Below are 26,856 nucleotides of genomic sequence, written 5' to 3' on the forward strand. Positions count from 1 at the left end.
TTTTAGAGCTCTTAATGGACAAGCTCCACCATATTGATCAGACCTTTTAATCCCTCACTCTTCTGGCCGCACTCTACGGTCCTCGGGTCAGAACCTACTGAAGGTCCCTAAGACCAGATTTAAAACTAGAGGGACCTGCCTTTCAAGCTGTAGCTCCCGTCTCTTCGTGTGGCCGACTCCGTTGATTCTTTTAAACAGCAGCTGAAGACATGTTTATTTAGACAAGCTTTTATGTAAGTTGACCTTGTGCTCCTGTCCTGTTTTGCCTTTTTATGCATGTTGTGAAGCACTTTGTGATTTCATCTGTGAAAAGTGCTATATAAATAAAGTTTTACTTACTTATAAAAAACGTACTTAGTTTGCCTTTAACCCTCTGGAGGCAGGCGTTGCAGATTAGCCACGTTAAAACCTACCTACCTGGTTACTCCACACATGCGTATTTTAACTCAGAAGTACCCCTGAAGGACTTAGTTGTTCATCCTTTTATCAAAACTTATTTTGAGCCTGAGAGGGTTAAAGGACAAAGGCCTGTGATGTCCGACCTGCAACAACACGGCTGCCAAGTTGCTCCTCTTTAATCTAAAACGCTTACATCCCCAAAAGTCTTTACCAGCCATCAATAATTTAGAGAAGGGGGGGGGGGGGGCACACATAGAAGCTTCACAGGAAAAGTGCTTTCCATTATGAGGGTAATAACATTGAGTCTAGTTTCTGATGGAGGGATTCTGAGCACGTTCTTTTCTAGAAAATGAAAACTTCTCTCACGTCTGCTCTTCATTTAATGTCTTAGAAATCAGCCCTGAAACGTTGGCCACAGCTAAACAAAGACACAAACAGAAAATGGTGAGTGGGAAGGGCCGTGACAGTGATCAACAGCTGAATCCTACTTCATTATAGATGAAGGGGAGAGGAGTATTAGGAGGTAATGGGGTTAAGAAAGCCTCTGAATCTAAGCTCTTACAGCCCGGAGAAAATGACACTAAATTGTATTCAGTGCAAACAAGTGGAGATGAATGCAGCAGTTAGAAGGAAGGCGCTTCAACTGTAGACTTTTCTGCTTCTGACCGATGAAAACGCGACAGCGGCTCAGTTCTGACACGCCCAATAGCTGGAGCTTCCCTGGATCCAATGCAGCCCTCATTCCTAACTGCTCCAACGCTATTTGCACATTTAGAAAATCATCTACTATCGAGCACGGATTCTTTCCAGCTGAGGGCAATCACACGGTGAAAGGGGAATTCTTTTTCAGCTGAATGCAGTTAAAGTTGCATAAAGTACTACGGCATAATAGCTGACCCTGAAGGCGTGAAGCAGGAATTAGACATGCATTATTAACCAGGGTGTTTTATACAAACCTGTTCCAACAATGAAGGGAAGGAGTAATATGCTCTATCCAACATTATTCTTTATTATACAAAACTCCTGGAACAATACGGCACCGATTGTACTCATTATTATGTTTTGCAAAGGAAGTAAGGAGAAAAATCCTTTTTTACACGAGGACACTGACGGATGTGTGCTGCCAGCACTCACCTGATAACTAGGTGCATGGAAAGAATTTTTCACATTGTATTAAACCGCCCTAAAACTATCATTAATGTAAAGACAGCACCACAGAGGAAGCAGGGTCTTCACACGTTGGCTGTAAGACGGCAGAACCTTGAAACGATAAAAATGTCTCTTCGTCTGAGAGCTGAAAGCAAAAGGCTCCAGTCGTCCTCGCTCTGAAGGCGATAAAACTAACAGCTGTTTACTTTCACTAAGTGGTTCAAGTTACAGACAAAAATCTCCTGATTATACCTCGTCTCAGGAATTTTTGGTTGAACGTGTAAATGGGACAATTTTGCACCGTTCCGTCGCTAAAGAAAAAATTCACTCTTTCATTTAAAGTAACACGTCTATAATGTATGGATGTCATCTTATTGAGTTGAGTTTCTTTCAAACATATTCATCATAAAACAATAAAAAACACATAAAAACAAAAAAATACCTCAGAGAAAAATGAACAAAACATGTTCGTCTCTTCAAAACAATCAATGGCCGCCATGCTGAAAAGGGACGCACACCTGGCAAAGCCAGGAGGCTACAGAAATACCGCATCACTGCGTTGTGTGTATTAACCCTTTGGGAATGTTTTGTAACTGTTTTTGTCTCAAACTAGTTGCCAATAATCACAGCCTAGTGAGGCATGGCATTCAGTTGAATCCACTGACATTTCTACTGATTTATGCCAAAGATCTGTGATGTGAAGCCAGTGGAACCAGTTTACAGCTGCTGCCATGCATGCCGTGTTTTTGGAGCGGAGTCTACACACCAGAGACGTGGAGCTGAAGGCCTCGCCTACTCCGCTGGACACGACATGTCCAGCGGAGTAGGCGAAGCACAGAGGTAATTGTATCAAATCAACACCGTTTCCATGGAAGAAAACTTACTGTAGCCAACTACAGGATGATCAAAGAGACTTTCAGTGGCTTCAAATTTCACAAAATCAGCATTTTTACAAATTTTAATGAAATCTCATGTCACACTTTCCTCTAAATTTGAAGCCATCCTTTTAATCTTTGTGGTGTTTAAGTATTTTCTCCCCAAAAATATGCTTTTCTATAGTTTTACTCTCCCCTTTAGTTCAAATATTCCAATATTCAAAATTTGCCCTGTGAACGTTTAGCTTAAGGTGCATTCACGTCTGTGTCGGCACGGCCCAGCCCTGGTAGGGTAATTGTGTTCACATTGAGGTAATCTGTGCGTTTTCCGTGCTCAGCCAATCGTGTTTTCAGACCTGTTCCTCAGCACTCAGCTTGGAGCTGAACCGACCCAACACACCCACTAAAAACTGATTGGCAGGCTGAAGTCCACGCCTACCTACTAGAGGGAGCCTCGGATTGGTGGGTAGAGTCAGCCACACGACGGCTTCCGCCATGCGGGATTCATCATCAGTCTGGATACAGTGGGGTAAACATCTTCTCTGACTCTTTTGTGCGTTCATACTGCGTTTTTGTCCATAATCCATTTTTTAGTTCTTTTCTTACAGTTTAGTAAAAATTATTTGTTTACTGTACATGTTTCAGCTAGAAGCTCCAGCCATTCTCAGAGATCGCAGGTGATGGTGGCGTCACTTCCTTTTATCCACGGGCAGCAGAGGACGGTGTCACCCTGAGAGCAGTGGACTCAGTGGTCTCCTTTAAAAAGCAGCTGAAATTTCACCTGTTCAAGCTGGCTTTTGTATGACCGTCATCACCAATATCTCCTTATTCTGCTCTCCCTACCTATTCCACCTTCCTCCGGATCCACTGATGTCCCTCTTTCCTAATCACTCTCTCTCTCTTTCTTTACATTTTTATTCACAGTGGTCTATTTTTGCTCATTTTAAACATTTCTAATAATTTTCTAAATACTTTTTTATATTTTAAATTTTTTGTTTTTGTGAAGCGCCTCGTGATTTTTATCTTGAGAGGCGCTATAGAAAAGATCTTTTCTTCTTCTTCTTCTTCTTTCTTCGACTGCCCGCGTCCTCCTTGCTGATGACACAGTCCCATGCGTGATCCAATGTGAATACTCCATCGTCTCTGTTCGTGGTCCTGTGCGCACACCTCCTTATCTCTATTGCTTGTTTGATCCATCTTTTATATTTTTGTTGTTCTGTGTTTATGATCCGTGTTCTGTCCCAGTCCATTATATGATTTTCTCTTGTATGTTACCGCTGATTTCTTTATTGTACTTTCTGCTCCTTGTTTTATTGCTCTTGTGCGTCTTCGACTTGTTTCCTTCTCTATTTCTCTTACGTTGAGTTGGCGTCCGATTTCTCCTATATAAGTTTTATTGCAGAGTTTGCATGGTATTTTGTATATAACTCCACATTTTTTATCTGTTGGTATCTTGTCCGTTGGGTGTACTGGTCTTTTCTGACTACCATGTATGGTTTTGTTGGTGTGCTGATTTTATTTATTTTTTCATCGTTATAATGTTTGCTGTTACATGGTTGTGGTTCTGGTCTTTCTGTGCTTCTGGTTCTTTTAGTTGATTCTTTTTTCTTTTCTGTTGTTTTCCTTTTTGTATTGGCCATGTTGGGTATTCGAGGGTTTTTAATGCATTTTGCGTCGATCCCCTAGTTTGCAATCTTGTTCTTCTGTTATTATCTTTGTTCTGTGGTATAATGTTCACATAACTGACATTTTATGTATGGTGGGATGTTCTGATGTCCATAGTAAATATTGGTCTGTATGTGTTGGTTTCGTGTATGTTTATTTTTAGTGTTCCGGCTGTCTGCCTGGTTATTGTCATGTCCATGAACGTTATGCTGTTGTCTTTTTCTTCTCCATATGTAAACTTTATGTTGTTGGTGACGTCGATGCTGTTCAGGTGTTTTGTCAGTGTCTCTGTTTGTCCTTTGGCAATGACTTTTAATATGTTGTCCACGTAGTAACTATGGAGTTTGAATTTGCAGTCTTGGGCGGCAGTTGATATGACTTTCTGTTCCAGATCTTGCATGAAGAAGTCACAAAGGGTGGCTGATAGTGGGTTTCCCCTGGTGAAGTCTAATAGTTGTTTGTATATTGTTCAGTTGTGAGTGAAGTGGAGATAGCTACCAGTTCTATCAGTCGTGCTATGTCGTCCGCTGTGAGGTTAGTCCTTTTTTGTAAAGTTTTGTCTTATCTGATCCTGTTAGCTACTATATTGATAGTTGTCTGGGTTGGCGTTTTTGTGAACAGGGATGCAACATCACGTGAGATCAGTGTGTCGTTGTCTTCTATTGTGATGTTTTTCAGTTCTTTTGCTAGCTCTGCACTGTTTTTACAGTGTTGATCTGTGTTACCTAATAGTGGGCTGATGATTCTTGCTCATCTTTTTTGCCATGTTAATTTTTACTAAACCGTGCTAGAAAAGAACTAAAAAATGGATCTTCTCTGACTTCATCTTGAACTTGTCGCAACAGTGCAAGAACAGACCACACTGCGTTTCCAGCTGTCACACAGGACTGCTCATGTCACTCTGTGAGGACTGCAGAAAGGTGGCTCACTGTACGGTCTAAGATTTCAGTGAGCCAAACTTCACAACGTGTTGCTCTAGCAGGACAAGCTAACGTCACGAGCACACCCCCGAAAATCAAACGTTACTAAAAGCAGACAGCTAAACAAAACAATGCTGGAAAGAGAAAAAAGTGCCGCCGTTAACACTTCTTTTATTAGTCTCCATAACGAACTCCAAAAAGCAGAGGTCCGGTTGTTCATGCGTGTTGGTTCCACTGTTGCTAATGTTGCTAATTCTACTCTCGTGTTGTACTCCCGTCGCTAGATGTTTGCATCAATCCTAGGGTGTAGTTTCATTGGTGGATTGCAGGTTTTTAAAAAGTGCTTGAAAACTGTTGGAGGCTGACGTTGGTCGTGAGGGTGCTCAATAAGCTGCCGCAGAGCCCGTCACACTGGACGGCCGCAGACGTGCAAATCACTCTCCCGTTCACCGATGATGATTTTGTCATGATTCTGCTCACGACAAAGGATTTGGACAGCTGAAAAACGCACAGTCTGGTCCGAGGTTTAAGGAGGACACCCGGACTACTATGCACTTCTTTTGCCCCACCCACATGCTCTGAGACGTCAGCATTCCTGAGAAGGCTATACGAAAACATGACATCATGGTGTGACCATGGGTGGGTGAGCAGAGGGCGGGTCGACCCAACCAAGACCAGACCGGGCTGGGCCAGATGTGAGAATGCCAGTCGGGATGCTTCTGTTCAAATATGAAATACAACGGGGGAGTTTAACACATTTAAACCTATGATTACTCTAAAACTTTATTTAGAATGTGCAGTGTACTCATAGGTTTAATACTGTATATTACTACTGCATTTGTACAATGAGAGTAAATCCTGCATCTAACAATTGGAGAGGTTTCTGTAAACTTAGAGTGATTTATTCCAAAAACCAAATCGTGATATCCAGAGAAAAAGCTGAAGTTGTGCTACGTCCACTCTCTACCTATTAGCCCACAGGCCTCATAGATCCATATTGCCTATAGTGGTCAGCCTAACTAAATATGCCTCTCTGGAAACTTTGCCAAGGGGGTCACGCTAGCCAAGTGACTGACAAAGGCCAGCACGGGTCAATGATGTTGATTATGTCAAAGGGTTGATGTGGACCAGAATTGCGTAGATTTTTTTGAAGGGGTGTCCCGCCTGTAGTTTGTATTGTGCCTTTTAGGGTTCTACACCCCCCAAGGCTCTTTACAACACACCCAGCCATCCACACACTAGTGGTGATGAGAAACATGTAGCCACAGCTGCCCTGGGGCACACTGATAGAAGTGAGACTCCTACTGGTCCTTCTGACCACCATCAGCAGTCAAGGTGTGATAACGGTCTAGCCCAAAGACACAACAACTGTGACAGACTGAGCAGGACTCGATCCGACAATCCTCCAGTCCCACTTCACCCCTCTGCCATCGTCGTCTCTGTTAAACATGTAACTGCTATGAATTCAGATGAAGCACCAAACATTTGCTGTAGGAGTTCGGGTTGGGCGATGCTGGGAAACCGTGTTCTGCCTTAGTCTCTGCTCTTTGTTCCTCTAAAATATGAAACAGGATTTTTACAGAAAAAAAAAATTAAAAAATGTACGAAAAAATCCAGACTACTTCCAAAAAATATTTTTACTTCTTTCATTCCAGAACAACATGAAAAGTATATAAAAAGCTGGGTCCCACTTCAGAGAAGTAAAACTAGAACAATTGAAACAAAACAATACCCAAAAATCCACAAATGATACCAAAGTTGCTGAGGCAAGAGGCGTCCTCTTTTGTCTCTTTAATCAACTCAGCGATTAGAAGAACAACGCGTTTGGCAACGAGCACTTGTGCTTAATTTTGGTGTCATTTTTAAGTTCTTGCAGCTCTGAAAACCAAAGTGGAGTTGCTTCTAGGCAGAGGCACGATCTGATGAATGGAGTAAGACGAGTTATTAAACATTCATTAAAGCAGACAAGAGCAATAACTGCAGCATGGATGTGCCATTAATAAATAGAGTTTGGGGACTAAACTCTTTTCATAACAAAATGTTGCCCTTAGCAGCATCTAATCATGACCATCTGTTCTGTACTATAAGAGACGCACACAGAGCTTATTTATGGGGAATTTACAGGTTTTTTACTGACTTATTAATTAATTAATTAATTAATTAATTACAACTAACTTATTCACCCTAAAACAAACAAGCGCTTTCTTATTCATCAGTATTTTCACCGTCAAAGCAACGTAAAGCCTTACCCATTCATGACTATTTCCAGACCACAACCAGAAATAAAAATGAAGATAACTACGGACGTTTGCTCCCGGGCATGGGCGTTTTTAGCCCATTTCTGCGGTGCTGAAGCACCCCTAAGAGAGACCAGATTAATCGCAAATTGAAACACTGTCCTGCACTGCTGACAGTTTTCTGTTTTGTGTTTAAATTTTACATAAACTGTTTGTGAGGAGAAAGCAGTAGCTGTCAGTCCAGCGAGGAGGCGGGACTTGACGCAGGTCTGGAGTGTGTGCCGCACACGAACCACCCAAAAAAAAAAGGAAAGACACCGAGAGAGCATGAATGTAAGACAGATGAGGGAGGTGGAGAAAACTTTCTCATGAAGACTGAAGGCATTTACTCGTGTTAAAGCCTTTCAGGACGACTCTGGCGGTCTGTGTGGTCTTTCTCCGTCGTGTCACTGTAAGATTAAATGTTGATCCAAAGCAGGTTTCCCAGTAATTAGACAGGCCTGCTAAAGCCCAAATAAGATTCTAGCATGGACAAGGTGCGGGGGCTGGGCTCTATCAGATGCGTGCAAATCAAAGCCTTTGAAAGCACATTAAACAACAGTTATAATTAGTTGACTGAACCCTTAATTGCTTATTCTTCCTACATTAAGATTATAGTCAGTGATGTCATTTTTCCTCTTCCCTAAACATCTACGACTATATATGAGATGCGGCGCTGGTCTTGCCCAAGGACACAACAGAAGCATTCTCTGTTCGGAGCCGGGATCGAACCTGCAACCTTCCGATTACTGGACAACCCGCTCTAGCTCCTGAGCTGCTGCTGTCCCAAATTAATACATTATTATTGGTAATAACAAAGTTGGTTGATTATGTGTTTATCAAGAGAGTTCTACGTCTTCGTCTTGAGCTGTAACAGAGGTGAAGCAGTTCAGATGAGCAGAGTGCATGAAAGACCTTGGCCACTATCACGTGTAGATTAGCCTGTGTCAGAGACTGTCTCTGCTTGAGCAGACGCAGCAGATCATGAATTTTAGGTCAAAAACAGGACATTCATGACGCTACATAATTAAATATAAAAATATCACTGGTACTTAGAGGCAGTTCCAACCAATGTTTCCCTCCCTGAGCATCTTTAATTCGCTCTTATTAAACTACAACAACCCTGGGCTGGCCTACTAACAGCAGAGTCCTTAAAACATATTTCGTGATATGTGAAAGTTATTTTAGGACTATCTGGGCCACACAGAAACTGGTCCAGCTCAAGCTACAACACCCCGTCCAGTATCCCCAACTCACTACCCAGAGGACCGGTATCCAGCATGTTTTGGTTGTTTCCCCCAATCCAACATACTTGATTCACCTGTTCAGCAGCTCATCAAGCTCTGCAGAGGCCTGCTAATCACCTGCTGGTTGAAATCAGGTGTGCTGAATCAGAGAGAGCAGTAAGCATGCTGGATGCCGGCCCTCGGGGAAGGGAGTTGGGGATCACTGACCTAGAGCCTTTGACCTTGGACTAGATACTTGTAACAGCAGAATCATTGTTTGTGACTTGTTCAACCTTTTTTTGATTTGTGGAAGAATGTTTTGCTTTTATTTTACAAATGTGGCAATGAAATTGTGTTAAAATATACGAAACTGCTAACTTAATGGCTAGAATCGCCCCCTGCTTCCAGGTCTCTGTCAGTTAAACCCAGTTTAAACCCACACCAGCTCAGCGGCAGAGTGTTAAACTCTTCACCTCCGTAGTTGGATTCCCCATCCTCTTGCCTGGCTTGTTCTCAGTCTTGGTCCTCATGAATATTTAATGTTACTGTAAATCATGTCACTCAAAAGCATTTTCAGAGCTTTTACAGCCTTCGAGGAAATCCTCTGCGTTACTTGATGAGGAGTAGTCAAACTAATCAATCTCATCGCACCATTAGCTGGATTTTTCTCGTCTTTGCTTAATGTTAATAGAAAATAGAAGCCTGTCAAGCTGCTGAGACCCCTGGATTTCATGTTACCTTGGAAACAAGCGCTGGTGCTCCAGCAGGCACAGAAGAAGGGGTAAGACTGTGTCCAGTGACGTTAACATGTCTGGCATATCCCCTTCATCAATCACCTGCATCAGGCTGACACTTACTGTAAATCAGCCAAATTTACTGCCAGAGGAAGGTTTTCCTGGCAGACAGCAAAGAACGGGGCGAGCCACTGTGCTTTTTGTCTGAGTCTCTCTCTCTCTCTCTCTCTGCAGGATAAAGCTGGATATGTCGAAGTGACAACTGGGACTAAGTGTGGGACTTTAAAACAATGGCTGCAGAGAAACATCTAATTACAAACCACTCCATCGATACCTGCACCCCCGGCGGCATGTGTTGATAAAGCAATGACCTCACTACTGATGATAGAAGACAGATCATAGGAAACGCTGTTTAAATATATATATATATACATATATATATATATATACATATATATATATATATATATGTATATATATGTATATATATATATATATACATATATATACATATATATATGTATATATATATATATCTATATATATATATATATATATATATGTATATATATATATATATATATATATATATAGATATGTGTGTGTGTATAACCATGTAGAGTTTGCTGAGGCCAATGGTTTGTTTAACGCTTTCGAATAGAAGTGACTGAAAAGCGATGCACCTCTTGGGCAATAAAACTGAATTCTGAGTGAGAGTTCACAGGTGTTTTCAGACAAGTTTGAATACATTTCCATTTTTAAGCAGTATCAGTGTGCATGAATATTTTTACATTGGGAAGAGCTGCACAACAGTCCCCCTCTCTCTAGATCAAGCAGTCCGAGATAAAATGGGTCATGTTTTTTATGCAGGTAAGAGACACAAACAGGCACACAAACACAAAGGTTGTTGTGGTTTTTATGTTTGGTAACAAATGTGCCATAAATGCGGAAGAGGCAGCCAGAGAGCGATGCAAACGTAAACGAGTTCAGACGGGTTTGGAGCTGCTTTGAAGTTAGATTCCTGCTGAATTTTTGCTTAGAAAGTGTTTTTAGTCGCATATTTTTTTGTATTTTTGAGCAGATTCTTAAATGTAGTTATTACAAATAATGTAAAGTAGGCTATCCAAAAGAGCTATTTGGTTAAGTTGCCTATTTTTAGGTTGATTTCTGAGGGTCTGTCTAAAGGAAGATTTTGCGTGTAGGCGAGAAGACAAGGCAAATAGGAAAGCAGTAACATTTACCCAAGAGACATGGAGCCTTTTAAAGTGAGCAGTGCTAGCGGCCCGCAACCTCATTTGCCATTTTGAAAGATGCAACAAAGCAATTAGGGTAGTGGGGAAAAAAAAGGGGAGGCAAGGAGGGATCCAGGAAAGTGTCAAAGGCCAGGAACCAAAAGAAGAGGAGCTAAAAACTGACCAGACACAACATTAAAACCACGGTGGCTATATTAAACACCCTTCTGCTTAGTGTTTTGGGCTCTCTGGTGTGCCGGTTCAGGAGCAGGATGTGCTGTGTGGCGATGCGAGGCTGCCACTGCCAAATTAACCCCCACATGAAGGCAAGGCCAGAACCCAACAGCTCCACGTGGTTTTTAAAGCCATGAGTGAGCGTGTGTCAATCCCAGGGACTGGTCCGCTGTGCTTTTTAGAGCTTACAGAAGGTAGGAACAAATGCCAGGATTTACCCGGGAGCCGAGACCAGGTGCTCTGGAACAAGCTGCTCAGAGACCTGCGATCGATTCTAGTAACGACAAAGTTCAAAAAGGTGCGGTCTACCGGGGCCCTGCTCGGTGTCTGTGCTCATGATAACAAGAGACTGACCGTTCCTGCATGCCTCTGCCGCCTATCAGACATTCAGACTTCTCCATGACCATACTGCTCTAATAATAATTCAGACAGAAGCCTTTTCCTTTCTGAAACACGAAGATTTCCACAGACACACTACCTCTTTGCTCCCACTGAACAACAACTTTGTGGACTGCCATGTTTCATTAAAGTGACAGGCAGCACTCACACACACACGTGGAAAACAGAAAGGACAGGTGCTTTGTTTTGTTTCAATTAAAAAACTGACCTACAAGACCTAAACTGCTGGTCTGTGGAAGGAAACCAGAGTGCCTGCGAAAACCCAAGAATGCATGTGGAGAACATCCTAACTCCATACAGCAGACTGCAGCCGGGAGTCAAACCAGCAACCTTCTTGCTGTGAGGCAAAATCTCTGCCAGCCCTGTATTTTAAACAAAACAACCAACACTACTCATCCCTGTTGAATGAGTACGTTTGATGGTTTTTCAGGACGTAAGGGCTGCCCTCCATAACTAACAACTCTGCTGTGGCAGAACAACCAAACACTAGCTCAGACCCCATTCATAGACTACCACTGACCGGGCCTCTCCACCTGACCAGTAAGTGTTGTGCAATAATGAGCTGCTGTTATAGTGGATGGGTGTGTTTCCACTGACTGTGAAGCATTGCATTTAGGGTGCGTCCCACAAGTGTAGTGATGCGCTGCCCTGCCAAATGTATGCTTTGAGTATTTTTTACGCGCTACGCATCCGGAATGTGTCAAGCTCAGCAACTCGGATCAGACCAGAAAGACGTCAAACACCGGAGCCGTGTAAAACATGTGGAATCATGTAAAATAAGAAATGTGCAGGTTTCCAGATATTTAACTAGTAAAAAAAAAATCCTTTCTATCTTGTGAAATCTTAGTAGCTGAGAGAAACGGAACAGAAAATTAACCTCAGAGTTTTTTGGGTACATGGGTCTTAGCTTGTTTTCCCACAAACTCCCAAAATCACGAGTAGACACGCTGCGCAGAACGCTTTCGTTGAAATTTCGTAACGGATACACTCCAGGTGGGAAAGAAGCTGGCAGGTATAACACATTTATTACATTTAACAATGATTATGCATCCAGTGATGAGAGCCAGGTAATACTGTATGATTCTTAATAAAATCCAGCATTGCATCTCTTAATTCCTGTAAAGATTTCAGATTTCAGGACTCAACACTCAGCTGCTCTGTTTAGCCCAGAATGTACTTCCCTGGTTAATTGTCAAGTCTAACGGGTAATAGCTAAATATCTTAAGTGTTGATTACAAGTGAGATTCCTCACTTGACACCCATAAATTTATTAAGAGAAACAAAAGTTTCCACTGTTCAAGAAGAGCAACGTTGGCACTATCTGAGAAAAAGAACAAGGAATGATCAATAAATTCATTGAAGGATTTTTAATAATCATCAATTATCTAAAAATGCTTTCTCATCACCGTTAGCTCTACACTAAAATAAAGGATCATCCTTACGTGCTTGTTGTCTCAGTCGCTGGTGTGTTCATATACAAAGCTATTGTGGGTAAAAGGCATTCCTTCTAGAAACAAGGAAATCTTCAATCAATAGGCTCATTAAAACAGGAGGTTTCAAGAGGCAGACGAGAACTGGGAAGGTAGGCGTTTGAGTTTTCAGCTTCTGAAATCATTCATCTGTTTCTGGAATACTTGGTATCCTTAAATGAATGTAGCCCAGGCTTTCCACTGGATGTGTAAGCACCACGTGGCACGTTCTACACGCAATCTCCCTTTCAACTGGGAGCGTTAGATGTGAAATGGCAGCTAAAGCATGCCGGTACTACAAGGTAACAAAATCATGGGAGAATTGCAACACCACGCGTGATTTAAGGAATTCACAAGCAAGGACAAAGACAGCAGCATGTACCGTAAATACTCTAATATTAGCCTGTATTCCATTACCGGCCGGGTCTCCTACATTAGCCAGCTCCGCTGTCAGAGGGGATAAATAAAGACCGGTCTCTAATAGTAGCCCGGGACCTGAGATTTATTAAACGTTTTTTTTTTCTTGGCAGACATCGACATTACCGGTATGTCCATGGGGAGGGGGGGTGGAAGGGGTCAAGTCGGTTTCACACGACGTTGCATCCACGTCACCAACAAGCCCCCATAATTCGGGTCTGGATATGAAGCAAAACAGGAAGTGACAAAAATTGCAGTTCCCCCCTCATCCACTAGGGGCTGGTGTCAGAAGCGAGCAAATCCTCATTGACTCCCATGTTAAAAATACCAATTTCACAGCAGAAATAAACATGTTTACAGCCTGGTACCAGAACATGTTTTTGGTTTAAATGATCTAGTTTACACTCATGACAACTCTGAGGGGGGTGAATGTTTTTCTCACTCTTCTGTTTAAGTGTATTAAAAGCCTAAAATTCTGTATAATTAATGAGCATCAGACCCACGTGACCACAGAGCTAGCTCCGGGGAAAGGCCTCAGTAGAGCCTCAGTCTGGTCTGGAAACTGTTCCGGGATTTTGAGTCTCTGTGTTTGTGTATTCTTGTTTGGATATTATTTGTGCAATTGTTGGACAAAATGACTTGCTGTGGCATTAATTGCACTAATAGAGCGTCCAAGGAGTCTCCACTTCATTTTTTTCGGTAAGTAAAATTATATTTATGTATTTTAGGTCACTGCCGAGCTGAGCTTAGATTTTAACATGTACTGTTTAACCATGAAACTTAAATGTAATAGGGTAAAACCCAGTGCATTTAACATAATGCTGCACTTTAGAAAATGGGTTGAAATATAACATGTTGGTGGAGCTGGGTTCCCACTATCGGTATGGTCCCCTCCCCTCAGCGGCAGCTCGGCGCATCTCAGATCGCAGCGGCGCTTGTCTGCTGTGCGGCTGCCGGCTTGTGGAGCTCTGGGAGACCTCTGTGTTCCACCTGGGTTTACCCAGCGGTCAGCCCGGCGCATTTCTGACTCAGAAGCTCCGGTGTTGTTCACAGTTAACTCCGGCTGTAGCTAGGTAGCTACCTCTGTGAGCTTAGCTCCCACCTCTGCGTTAGCTTTGGGCTAGCTTGTAGCTACATCGCTTCAGTTCGATGGGTGTCGTCATTTGATCCCAGCCTTACAGCCACACCCTCATCTCCACCTCTTTTCCCTTTTTTGGAATTGTCTGGGCTTGACGGAACCTGTGACACGGTCAAAATGGCGGAGGTGGCCGCCTCCCATTTTGGCACAAAAACTTATAATTGGAGCCTATGGACACGAATTGTCCAGTATATATGTCGATGGTCACCAACTGCAGCTCTGGCTCAGGAGGTAGCCGTTGCAGAGCAGAACCTTGTTTATGTTGTTCACTGGGTGTAAAAACATCCAAAATTTGTGCGATAAGGACAAAAACAAATGTTTTTTTGTGTGTCCCGAAAGTAGTGCGCCACAAAGGACTTAGTGAAACTTACAAAGTTTACGAACGAAGACGGAATAGTGGATCATAATCTCCGGCTGCAAGACGCGCAGAAACGGAATGGAAACTGCTAGTTTGCAGTGATCACTTCATCACAGGTAAGGGTTTACTAAAGGTTTTCTATGGCGTTCTATTGGACAGCCCAGAAACGCAGCTACAAAAACAGCAGGTAAACTGTTTGATACCGTTTTCACATGTCCTCACTGCAAATAGCTTTTAGAGTGCTAATGTTTTTAGCAGTTAGCTCATTGTAGTAACATGTCATTAAAGTATCTTTCTGGCGTTTTCCCCTTTCAGAAATCATGTATGATTTGTCAGAAATCTGTAAAAGGGTTTATCTCATCATTTACTGTGATATTATGTAAGCAATACGTCTTTTTTTTCTAAACACGCCCCCTGCCCCGCAGAGCTCCTTGCAATAGGAAACTGAGCGTCGACCAGAACTAACCAATAGCGTTAGACTACCGCTTACTTGCTTCAAATTTAAGGAATACCTCGGCTGATGCAGAGTTGATGAACTTCTCATAGACAAGTAAGTCTCTAAAATATAAGAGAACACAAGATGACATGAGAATAATACTTGTAAAACAACGTGTTTTAGCTCTGTTTGTCGGCTACAGAAGGCGCCATCTTAAAAAAATGGAAGGAGGCATATCACTATGCTTGTCAGCCACTAGATGGTGCCATCGGATAAGAGAAATACTCCGGAAAGAAGCTTTAATACCTTAATAAAACCAAACAAATGTACCAGAAATTTGGATTTACAAAGGCATCAAATGTTAGTTATAAGTAGATCCAAGCACGTACTCACTGTTAGCATTAGCTATCATTACAAGTTGATTAAGTAATTAAAATAGCACATCTCACGAGCATAAACAAGACATCAGTCATTTAAAGCTTCTCAAATCTCTAAATTGTTAACCAACCTGAAATAAAATTGTTGTAGACATTCAGACTCAACAAAGACTTATGGACTGCAGTGTAATATGAGATTTGCCACACAAGATAGTTTGTTATGTTGATCGCTTCAGCGTTGGGCAAATCCTGCAGCAAAATAACTGTTTGTTGTAAATTTTCTATTTGCATACGTACGCATGATGTTAACTGTACATTTTCAATAAACGAAGCTAGTGTTTTATAGATTAAAATAGACACAAAATGTTGTTTTTATTAATTCTACTGGTAGTTTATTTTGCTCAAATTGAGGCCTGCCTCCAGTTCTGGCCTCCTCCCAATAAAGGCCTGAGTAAATAAAGGCCCGTGCCTGTATTAGAGGATTTACGGTATCCATAAAGGTCTGTGGTTTGTTTTCTGCTCTTTTGACCTTGGCTACGAAGGTTTCACAGGCAATAACATCATTTTTATTAGTTAAGCAACTGGAAATCTGCATGTGACTTTTATTTAGAATGTTTCCGTGTGTTTTACACTGCTTTGTCCTTAACTCCCTGTCTGGCCCGATCTGAACTGGGGAGTGTGATGCGGTCTGGAAGCACAACTTGTAAAAAAAAATAGACTTGACGTGTAAGCAATGCATCCCTACGCTTTTGGAACGCTTCCAAAATGTTAGGTTTCACGGCCGATGGAAACAGATCCATCCACTGTAACAGAAGCTCATCTCGGAATCTTTGCATTTGAACTGAGTTGTTGTTGTTTTGGTCAGGATGTTTGGAACAAACCTGGGTAAATAAAAGAAAAATTAGCAAATGGATGAAATATTTAAGTCAGAATGGTTAGTCCTGTTTTGAGTTATCAGATCCTGGATAAGCTTCTTCCCAAGATCCAAAATATACTGTTACTACAATAATCAGCCACCATGACCTCACTTTGTATTAGGAGGTCCCACTTTGTTCCTAACAAGTGACCAATAAACTCTCCAAAATCATGCAAAGGCATCCAGACTCCGGCTGATTCTTTTCATAAGGTAGAGTGATTTTCATCCCTTCTATAGGGACCCTTAAAGACAGGCATCAATAGGGTAATTATGGCTCAACTGTCCAGCAAAACAGTGTACCGTAACAAGAAGATTCATGCTTCACCTGTCAGTGGTCTTTACGTTGTGGCTGATTGGTGGTACAGAGGAATTAAAACACAAAAAACAAGGTGCTGTAATGATCAGTGTCTGGAGCAGGGGTGCTCACACTTTTTCAGCTTGCGAGCTACTTATAAAATGACCAAGTCAAAATGATCTACCCTCCTACAAAACATTTTTACCTGGCCACTCATTTTACCTTTCTGAAGAAAACCGAGCGCTAAAAATGGAATATTACTTGCTGTCTAGCTTGCTAGTTTTGCTGCTGTCGTGTGCCGTTTTGCGCATGCGCAGTGATCTATGACCGGAAGAAAAAGATATCACGTTTGATATCTCATATAATGTTGTTCCTCTCCACTGACAGGTTAAATCAATGAAAAACACACCGTTGCTCATCTCAAACCATGCCTGGAGTAAATAATTCGTGAGGTCATACGTATAGACGTAATCTATATAAATCAGAAGTCAGATCTTTGAAATAGACTTTTATTTTGAAGTACTGAAAGTGTGTGTGATTTCCTGTCTAGCCCTATGTTATTTAGCGGTAAAAATAGAACCCAATCCTCTTTGACGGCGCGGCCAGTTTAGATCACTTTTATAGACTATATTAGATTTTTTTGAAGCGGTGATGTGAAAACTGACTGGCTGCCATAAATATCAATCAAGTTACAGGATGGCTGATAGGCTGACATAATTTTGCATGAGATCAACCCACGCTACCTTTGCGATCGACTGGTACATAGCGATCAACGTAATGAGCACCCCTGGTCTGGAGGCTTATAAAAACCAGCTGAAAGTCCGGGTCACCCTTGTCAATCAGGACCTTCATCAAAAGCAGTCAGAGTCCCTGGGTATCAGGTGTCTGAGGATGGGTGAGAGGTTGAGCTTCTAATTAGGTGAGCAGGTAGGAGGGAGACTGTCAGAGAACAGAAAAGGCTACAAAGGGCCAAGTGATGCAGGTAGATGAAGAGAGTCGTAAAACACTGACAGAAAAAAAAGTGTGTGCAATCTTCAACGCTCATTATTTCTGACTGTAAGAAATTACACTGAATAACAGTAAGACTCAATTTTCTCTTTGTTAGGCTATGCTGAAATGTAGTGGATACAGAATGAATGGACTGTGTAAGCGTCAGTCAAGAAGTGTGGCGATTTCTTAAAAAAAGTTCCAATTAGCATGAGTCACCAGTCGGGAGGAGTTTACGCACACGCACACACACACACACACACGCGCGCACACACACACACAGAGACAAACCAACAAGCACTGGACACTGAAGAGCTGGCACCAGATGAACCGATTTATCATCTGGTGAAAAGTTAGCACGGCGATGCAGCTAGTATGCTTTATTCCAGTTGACGTGTGTCAGATGGAGGATTCTCACAGCACAAACGCGTTAGTGAGGTATTTAGGCAATCGAGCAACCCAAACCCTTTCAATATCCGTTTTTCCATTATCGGAACTTCAGGGAAATTTAAAGGAACTTCCCAACTAGCATGTCTCCTCTTGACCGGGCCGACAGAACCGCTGTTTTAAAGAACTTTCAGGGTACCCGATCAGACCGGGTAGGTACTCAGAACGGCCCGGTGGAGTAGCTGAGTAGAACTTTTGGTTGACTCAAGCTGAAACTCAGTAAGAAATTACATCAGACGTTGTCCAAAACATCAACATAAGTTAAATTAGAAGAGTTGCTGGAGAAGCAGAATGAAACCAAAGAAAATAAGCAACGATCATGCTTAAATTTAAACTCCCGACACCGGAAAACACGCTGGAATTCCCCCACAACGACTTCCTTAACAGGGTTGTTGTTGTGTCACAGAGCGCTGTAAAAAACGCCACTTCTTCTGGTCATTGAATGTCACATTTTACATCACACAGCAGCTCTCATCCTCTGAATAGATTAAATTATAACACTTCAACAGAATAAATGTTTTAATGTTATTAATGGTACTGCGGACGCTTTTTGGCGTTGATCAGTGACATCACCCACCGCCCAAGCAGTTGCGATCTGCTGACGTCTGTGCAAAGTTCTGAACGGGCAGAATTTGAATGGAGACACAACAGCTTAGAGGACCGGGACATTAGCCTAGTGAACTAGACCAAATTCTTGCTTTGCAAAGTTTGGTCTAGGCACGCTCCACTGGAACCTCCGCAGCTCCTACCAGGACTCTGGCTAGCCAATCACAGCTCTCTAGAGGGATTTCAAACACATAAAGAGCTGTGATTGGTCCATAATGGTGGGCCAATCATAGTGCTCTATCTGCTTAGTGAACAAATCACAGAGCTTTATCCGCTTTGTGGGCCAATCAGGGCCCTCTATGTGCCTGGTGGGTGGGATGATGCAACAGAGTGAAACAAGAGGATGTCACATTCATTGTCCAGTGGAATGCGGAGATCATTTGAAAGACAACGGTAGAGCCCGCCCCACAACCCAGAGCCGTCAATGGAGCGTGGCCAGACTAAATAATACATTTATTTAGTCTGGCTTGCCAGGCTACTGGGACATTGCATCTCCCGGTCTATTTCCCCGTCCCAGAATATACCATGGAGTTCAGGTAATGCAAAGCTATTATTGGAGGAAGCTGATGATTATTTGATAAGACTAGCCTAGAATCTAGACCGTCAATAGTGGAGCAAAATAATTTTGTTTTGCATGCATTCACATATAGGATGGCTTGCCAGGCTAGATTAAGACAGCAAAAATGGGAAATCATCATTTTCTCAAACTGTCTAATGTGGGGTCAAATTTAGAATACCTACATTTGCTCTGTGATACTTTACTTCTGAGGTTTCTTGTGTGAAATTGCAGAATAAACTTAGTTAAGATCAACTGACGTTAAATGAAACAAAACAATGCTAACAATGTAGCTTTAGTTGAGGCAAATCGACAAGAAGTTTTCAGGTTATGGTTGAATTAGATTGGAGGGTGTGTCCTGACCCGACCTTGATCACAGCGTTTGTCATTGATCAGTACCAAATTATTATGGCAACTCTAAGCTCACTACAACAGGCGAAGATGTCTGACATAGTTTCACCTTTACTCTAAATAAGGAGTATTTGCCATTTTAGTTCTCTATCAGGTGTTACACATGATGACTGAGTGAATCGATGACCTTGCAGCATCTTCTGTAAAGTGCTAAGAATTTTTTTTTGCTGAGAAGTCACATTTTATAAACTAAATAGAAGTTTGGCTTGAGTAAATATTTTCCAAAGAAATCTTTAGTCAAAGTAATATAAATGCAAACCAAACTGTCTTTGTAAATAATCACTGAAGCAATTCCACTTACAACTCCTCCTGAGTTTGCACAGCCTTAAATTTATAGAAACAAATGTACACCTTAACTTTTTATCCAAGGATCTGAATCCAATTATATTTTTATAGAGTGTATTAAGATTAAGATCTCAGACTTGAGTTCAAAGAGCACACATATACAATTATATAAAAAATAATCTTAAAAAGTTGCATAAAGTGCATATTCAGTTTGTATTTTTCACCGTTGACGTTGCTGATTCTAAATAAATAAATGATAAGAGAATAAAAGCATTAAGGCAATCTAGATTAAATCTAACATCAGTTATTCAATGAACCCCTCGGTACAAATGGAGATTAATGCAGCATTTTTGACTGCTTGGGCTTTATTTAGTAGATCTCATGAATCAAAGGATGAATTCTAATGAAACTCTGAAAAATTAACAAAAAGATTTGCAAATGATTTCTTTTGGAGTCACCCAAATTTCACTGAAGACACAAGGTGGCCCAGTATAGATGTAAATGGACAACCAGTGAATTCCAAGAGTTAGCAGGCTCTGCTGACCCCCCATAGGTCATAATACCTCCAAAACTACAATGGAACTTTATCTACTCACTTATGTGAGTGAGTACTGTAAGATTCCAGCCACATTTGCCTTCACAGCTTTACTCTACGTTACTTGACCCATGTGAGCGTATTCTGTGGCGTAGTGGAGGTATTTAGCAAATCACGGCATGTTTTTCCCCGTGGACAAGACAAATTACCGATATTATGAGTAATGTCATTTAACCCATCTCTAGTTGCCATACATGGAATTTAAAATATTTTTACATAGATTATAAGTAAAGTGCCAGTGTGACGCTTGAGACACATTTTTTGTACAAATTTTACGAGGAAAAATATTAAAGGTGTAGTGTGTAAGAATAAAGTTACATTTCTACATTGAAAATAATCCCAAAACAGTCTAATGTCTCAATCCTGTTGGAAGGAAGGTTGTACGGAAACAGGTTACATTAGCAGTCGGCTCTGGGGATTGTCGGTTTTTCTCCTTTCAAAATAAAAAATGGAGGGACATAGCTACTGTTCACCATCAGTGAGTGTGAGGTTGCCGTGTCGCCTGTGAGCTAACGCTGCAGAGCCGGCGTTTGTAATTCAACACCAGCAGGCCAAAAGCTCCAGAGTTGTTTAAAGAATAGAAGCCAGTAAACAGGAGCGACCCAGAAGTTATTTCTTGTACCCCTGAGAAGCCACACGTTTTGTTTTAAATGGTAAATGGCCTGTATTTGTATAGCACCTTCTTAGGGTTCTACAACCCCCCAAGGCACTTCACAACACAATCAGTCATTCGCCCATTCACACGCTGGTGGAGATGAGCTACGATGTAGCTACAGCTGCTCTGGGGCGCACTGACAGAGGCGGGGCCTGCCATACACTGGTGCCACCGGTCCCTCAGACCACCACCAGCAGGCAGGTTAAGTGTCTTGCCCAAGGACACAATAGCAGCATTCTCTGATGGGAGCCAGGATCAATGCTACAATCTTCCAATTACTAGACAACCCACTCTGCCTCCTGAACTACTGCTGTCCCAGTACTCGAATATCGGGTAAAGAAGGCTAGAGGGTAACATTGAGCTAACAATGCTAACGGTGAATTAGAAGTAAATAGCAACTTTTTTCAATTACCAACAACTCTATATTACAGTGAAATGTATGTAGGAAGTGAATAATGAGTCAAAGCTGGCATTTCACTTCCTTAAATTAGTCATTCAGAACAAAAACAGCTAGACGGTAGGGATGTCACGGCAACCGACGTAGCGGTAAACCCCGGTAAAATGTCGGCAATAATAATAACCATCTTGTTTTGTAAAAAATATATTATCTCTGTGGATTACCGTGGCCACGGTGTAGGCATGGTGACCCTTACCCGACACTGTCTCATCTGCTGAAGTTGCTGCACATGCACACTTTGTTTACAACCAAAACCTTCTTGAAGCTAAGCTGAAATGACGGTCGAAGGAAGAGATGGCAGCACTCAGGACATCCAGCAGCCCTCAAAGAAGACAAAGTCGAAAATATGGGCATTTCCAAGTCCCAGAGATCCAGGAGCTGCCCCAGAGGGCAGGGACCCCAAGGAGACTGCGACCAGAAAAGTCCCTGCCCCCCTCGAGAGGCGCAGAGGATCGCCCCGGAAGGGCCACAACCAGCAGCCGGCAGAGTCCCAGGAGATATCAGCGGCAAGCCCACAGGCATGCCCACAGCCTCCCACCCCCCAGCCGGCCAAGCCCGGGACCCAGCGACCCGGGACCCAGATCCCACCAGGCAGCAACCGGGATTGATCAGACAGATGCCAAAAAAAAACCTTAAACCCCCTGACCTGAGAGCCACGAACCCAGGCAGACCAAGGCACCGCACTCCACACCAGGTGTGGCAGGGGGAGGGGAGACAAAGATGTATAGCATCAAAAGAAGTCCCGGGAGAAGGGAGGAGTCAAAGGCCCCACCTGACATATACAGTCATACAGACACAGTCACACACTCCCTCCCTCATGCTCACACATGCACATACAACCCAAGACTTACAAAAATGCACGCTGGACACCCACTCATGCTCCCCATACACACCTTGTTCACTCTGGTCCCGGTACTGCTGCACATGGGGTACAACCATCACCGGTTCCTAGAGTTCGACCCTTTCTGCTGGGGTGCTGATGAGCAGGCTCCCCCGCCCAATGCTGAGCACAGCAACCCACCACCCCAGACCCCAACCGGACAGCCAGATCTCCCTCCTAGCCTCCAGCCCCGGGAAGCCAAGCGACAACAGAGGTGTGCTAAGACCCCTAGTCTCCCTCCGCCTGCTCCAATATGGTGTTAGTGCATGTTGATGAGGTGTATTCCATGGCTGAGGTGAGTGGGCAGTGCGGTGGCATCATCTGGCCTACGCCAGTTGATGCCACCGCACCACCCCACTTGCGCCCTCAGCCCTCGGTGTCTAAGTGCAGTTTAAAATTGGAAGTGGGCACCGGCACTCGGGATGAGGCTGAAATATCCCCCTGCCGAATGCCATTGAATGTGCTCACTCCCAAGGCCCTAAGTGTGTGTTTGTGTGGAATGTCGTCAGTGGAAGTGTTTAAGGTGCAAATAAAATTGGGGGGCAGGTTGCCACAGGAATGCGGAAATGGGGTCCATACCCGCACTCCCTGACTTGCCCACCCCCCCCCAAGGTCCTATGTGCATGTTTGTGTGATGATGTGAGGGAGCAGGAGGAGTAACGTGTGGGGACAGGGAGGAATGGCTGGTTGGACTAAAGCCCTCCAAGGAGCCAGCTCCCCCCCCCAAAAGAAAGAAGAAGAAAAAAAAAATAAGGGCATATTTTGGATATTTGAAGAATTCCGAGGGACTGCCGATGGAAGACGGCTATCCTGTTGCCAGCACGTGCAAGAAAAAAATGTCTGAAAGCCCCTGATCCATAGATGGGGCTCTCCAAGAAATCACTCTAGCAAGGATGAAAAGGTAATTGATTAGAAGGCCACTTGAGTACTGAGTATCATCTGATCTCATATTTTTTAAATGATGACCTCAAATAGACAAAAAAAATTAAATGCTAAGGGCAAATTTTGGTATTTTAAAGTTAAACAAATAAAACACATAATTACAAAACAAAATTTAAACGCAAACTGAGGACAATATTTTCCTGACAGACGGTTTATTTAGTTGTCTGGAAATATAACACATTAAAAAAAAATCAGATAGGAGCAAAAACCGTGACAATTTTGGCCACACCGTTCACACCGTGACAACCCTACCTGACGGTAAACACACCGGAGGCATAATACCATAGTAAGATGAGTAAGTGCTCTCTTCCGTAAAAGCACCCAATAGGGCCTACACCAGATATCACAACTACTTATAAACTTACTGCGTATGACTCATCTTTGCTTGTCACCTCTAATCTTCTGGTGCTGATGCGTAACTGCCTACAGCCATGAATCTCACCAAACAGGAGTGAGAGGTAGCTTGCAGTTAGCAAATTTGACCAGATGATGTCATCTTTATTTTCACACACTTCACCTTCAAGGGATTTATTGTATATTTGAATGCAGCTTAAATCATTTAGATGTACATTTTGGTCCACACCTCCAATGCAGTCCTTGAATGCATTGATTTGCTGCACTGTCCCAATACTTCTAGCGATTTAGTATTCTGGCAGGAAAACAGAAAAATGTATACCTAGACTAGATTGGATGGTGTGCTACAACGCTGCTCCAACCCTCAGCTCTAACCAAGCAGCTTCCTGCTATGTTGCAAGGATGTAACTTCACATCCATCAGAGAGAAGAAACTGGGCTTAGACGAAAAGATTAGTCGGAATAAAAAGCTGTCAATGGTGAGGCATTTCCTATTGGTTTAAATCAACAGTCAGCCGGTGTGATGCCCCTTTTCAGTGTAATCATTTATATTTAAAACTGCGTCACTTTTATAAGACACTGGAGATTTACTGCAGGTAGGCGTGGAGAAAAGAAAAAATAATGAACTGTTGAGCAGCTTATCATCAAAGTTAATTATTTGGTCTTGGTGTTTGTCCCAGATGACACACACATTACAGCCCATGTGCTCATTTACATCACAGAGCACCACCACACTTTAAATCACTTCACTGTCGAGAGACCGAGTCTTGACCCGCTGTTGCAGCGAGTGAAATCAAGTTCCGGTGCTTCGCACAACTTACTTGGACGTAGTTCGAGTGGATTGTTGCCAGGGAAACAAGACATTGCCAACAGCTGCCCGGTAGCTGTAGACACCCAGAAGTCCAAGGGCCAGGGCGAACTTGGAGACTAGTGAACATCGTCTTTGAACCAGGAGGTAGATCAGAACCAAACAGAAAGCAGACAGCAGCGAGAGCACCGTCTTGTGATCAGAGCTGCAAGAAAAGACAACAGACAAGAATTATAAGTTGATAAAAAAATAAATAAAGTATGCGTTGTACATTTTTAAAGAGCAAGTCACCCCCTACCAGAGTCTTACTCCACTCCCACTTCCTGTTTCTAAAATGCAACAAATGCTGTTGCCTGGTAGACTCAGAGGGCGGAGCTGCTAACAAATACACACACAGGCTCACAATGACATTGTGACATCATAATGTACCAGCTAATGTCATAGTGTACCAGTGGCAGATTTAAATTCAAATGCAGTGCAGAGTTTTTACCTAAAGAGGGTGCAACACTGACAGATTTAGGCAGAACATTTAAATTTTAACTAAGATGCACTAAAGTGCCAAATTATTGACTTCACGAGTCTGCAGCACGGTCAGACACTCATTTATATAGTTTATGATTTGGGAGTGGCTTGCTCGTTAACATTAAATTTATGCGCTTATCAAAAATGTTGTACACACCATTGTCACCGGATTCAATAAATAAACACAGGATGTGCAATAATTCATCATCATCACCATCATCATCATCATCATCATCTTCATTCAAAACAAAAGAGGGGTGTTTACTAAGCCGACCATTCACTGAGATGAAACCGTGCCTGTCCATTATGTCTAGAAAAGGACAGATTTTAAATTGTTTACGGTAAGACATTTTGGACAGGAAATAATGAGACCACAAAGGACGCATCAAAGTTGAGCAGAAGCTGTGCGTTTAGCCATTAGTGGGATCAGGCAGTCATCGGAAACTTGAAGACACGGCGAGGCACAAGGCTACCTGGATCTCATTACCCAAGCAGCAGGCAGAGCAGGCGGGAAGAAAGGGCAACGCTGGTCCAAGAAAAGGTCAGAATCCACATCTCTATTCCACAATGTGATACATGTTCAAGAACAAACCAAAATCCCCAGCCCTGTGCTGCTGTCGGAATATTAATGGCTGCGGAAGAGTTCCGGTTTTTGTGAGAAATCAGTTTTCCTACAGTCTGAGCAATCAGACGGCTTCATTCCATTGTTGAAATGTTAAGTGGGGGCTCCTGTCTGCTGCTCAGAGAAACAAATGTGAAATGTTTCAGCATCAGCAGACAGCGATTTAAACTTTTAAAATGTGGTTACAACCAAATCATACACCTTGTGTTTTACATCCAACTGTTTATTATGCATCATCACGTCTCAAGTCAGTCAATGAAGTGGCTATTTGCTCACCAAATACTCAAAAATAAAGATATTTGACAGCCCTCTGGATGTATCCAGATTCACACAAAACAGGTCCGGACAGTTTCTGAAACAAAAGCCATGTAGGGGCTTGGAAAGGGGCCCGTCTACAGAATTAAGGTTGTTTATGCTTGACGCGTCCGCGAGGTCCGCACGGCTCCGCAAGGAAAAGTTGCGTCATTTTAACAACCACACCCCTCCACCGCGTCTCCGCACGGCCCAGAATTTCCGCAACGCGCACCTTGGAAAATTTTTAACCACGCGGACGGACGGACGCGGAAAAACATGGCGGACCGGCAAGAACTAGCACGGCAGAGGTTGGTAAATACAGACATTTGTATGATTCAGCTCTCAGAGATCACCGTGATCAACATGTTGTTAATAATTCTTGGAGAGAAATAGCTCGCACTGTCGGAAAAGACGAGGACGCTGTTAAAAATGCTGGAATGCCGTGTTGTAAACAGTAATTTCTACTTCTACTATGGTGTAGTGTTGGATGCATCCTGTAGAGCTCCATGCTGCCCCCTACAGTTTGGGAGAATATTGGCTCACCGCAGAGACGAGCCGCATGAACCATAAACGCTGCGAGTTGTGAAGCGCGTTCCATCCGCGAGCCGCATCACCGCGCGGAAAGTGAATGTGTCAAGCATAAACCAAGCTTTAGTTCTGTATGATGCTGACGAGTTTCTCACACACAAACATTCAAAATGTTTTGGTGAGAAATTTGTTTTCGAGTCTCTGTGTGCAGGTCTCAAGGACCTGTGCTTGCTGATACCACTCACTCTGACATGAGAGTAACCACGACATCACCAGGCTCCTACTTAAACCTCCAACTCCTAGGAAGACATCATGATTTCTCTGGCAAGTAAAATGAAACTTGCAAGAAATGATGCTACCAAAACAGAACTTTTTATAAGGTACGCAAACATT

General features: G+C 42.7%; 1 protein-coding gene across 2 annotated transcripts in view; it reads right to left on the reverse strand.

Annotated features, from left to right (window-relative positions):
• pigg (phosphatidylinositol glycan anchor biosynthesis class G (EMM blood group)) overlaps positions 1 to 26,856 on the reverse strand; it is a 209,385-nt gene that overhangs the window by 92,501 nt on the left and 90,028 nt on the right. For both annotated transcript variants that reach the window (XM_015953332.3, XM_054737951.2), the window contains exon 10: positions 24,511 to 24,702. In XM_015953332.3, coding sequence (XP_015808818.3) covers positions 24,511 to 24,702 — 192 coding nt within the window. The remainder of the gene's footprint in view (positions 1 to 24,510; positions 24,703 to 26,856) is intronic.

This window comes from Nothobranchius furzeri, chromosome 1 (assembly GCF_043380555.1).
Source record: "Nothobranchius furzeri strain GRZ-AD chromosome 1, NfurGRZ-RIMD1, whole genome shotgun sequence".
Lineage (NCBI taxonomy): Eukaryota > Metazoa > Chordata > Actinopteri > Cyprinodontiformes > Nothobranchiidae > Nothobranchius > Nothobranchius furzeri.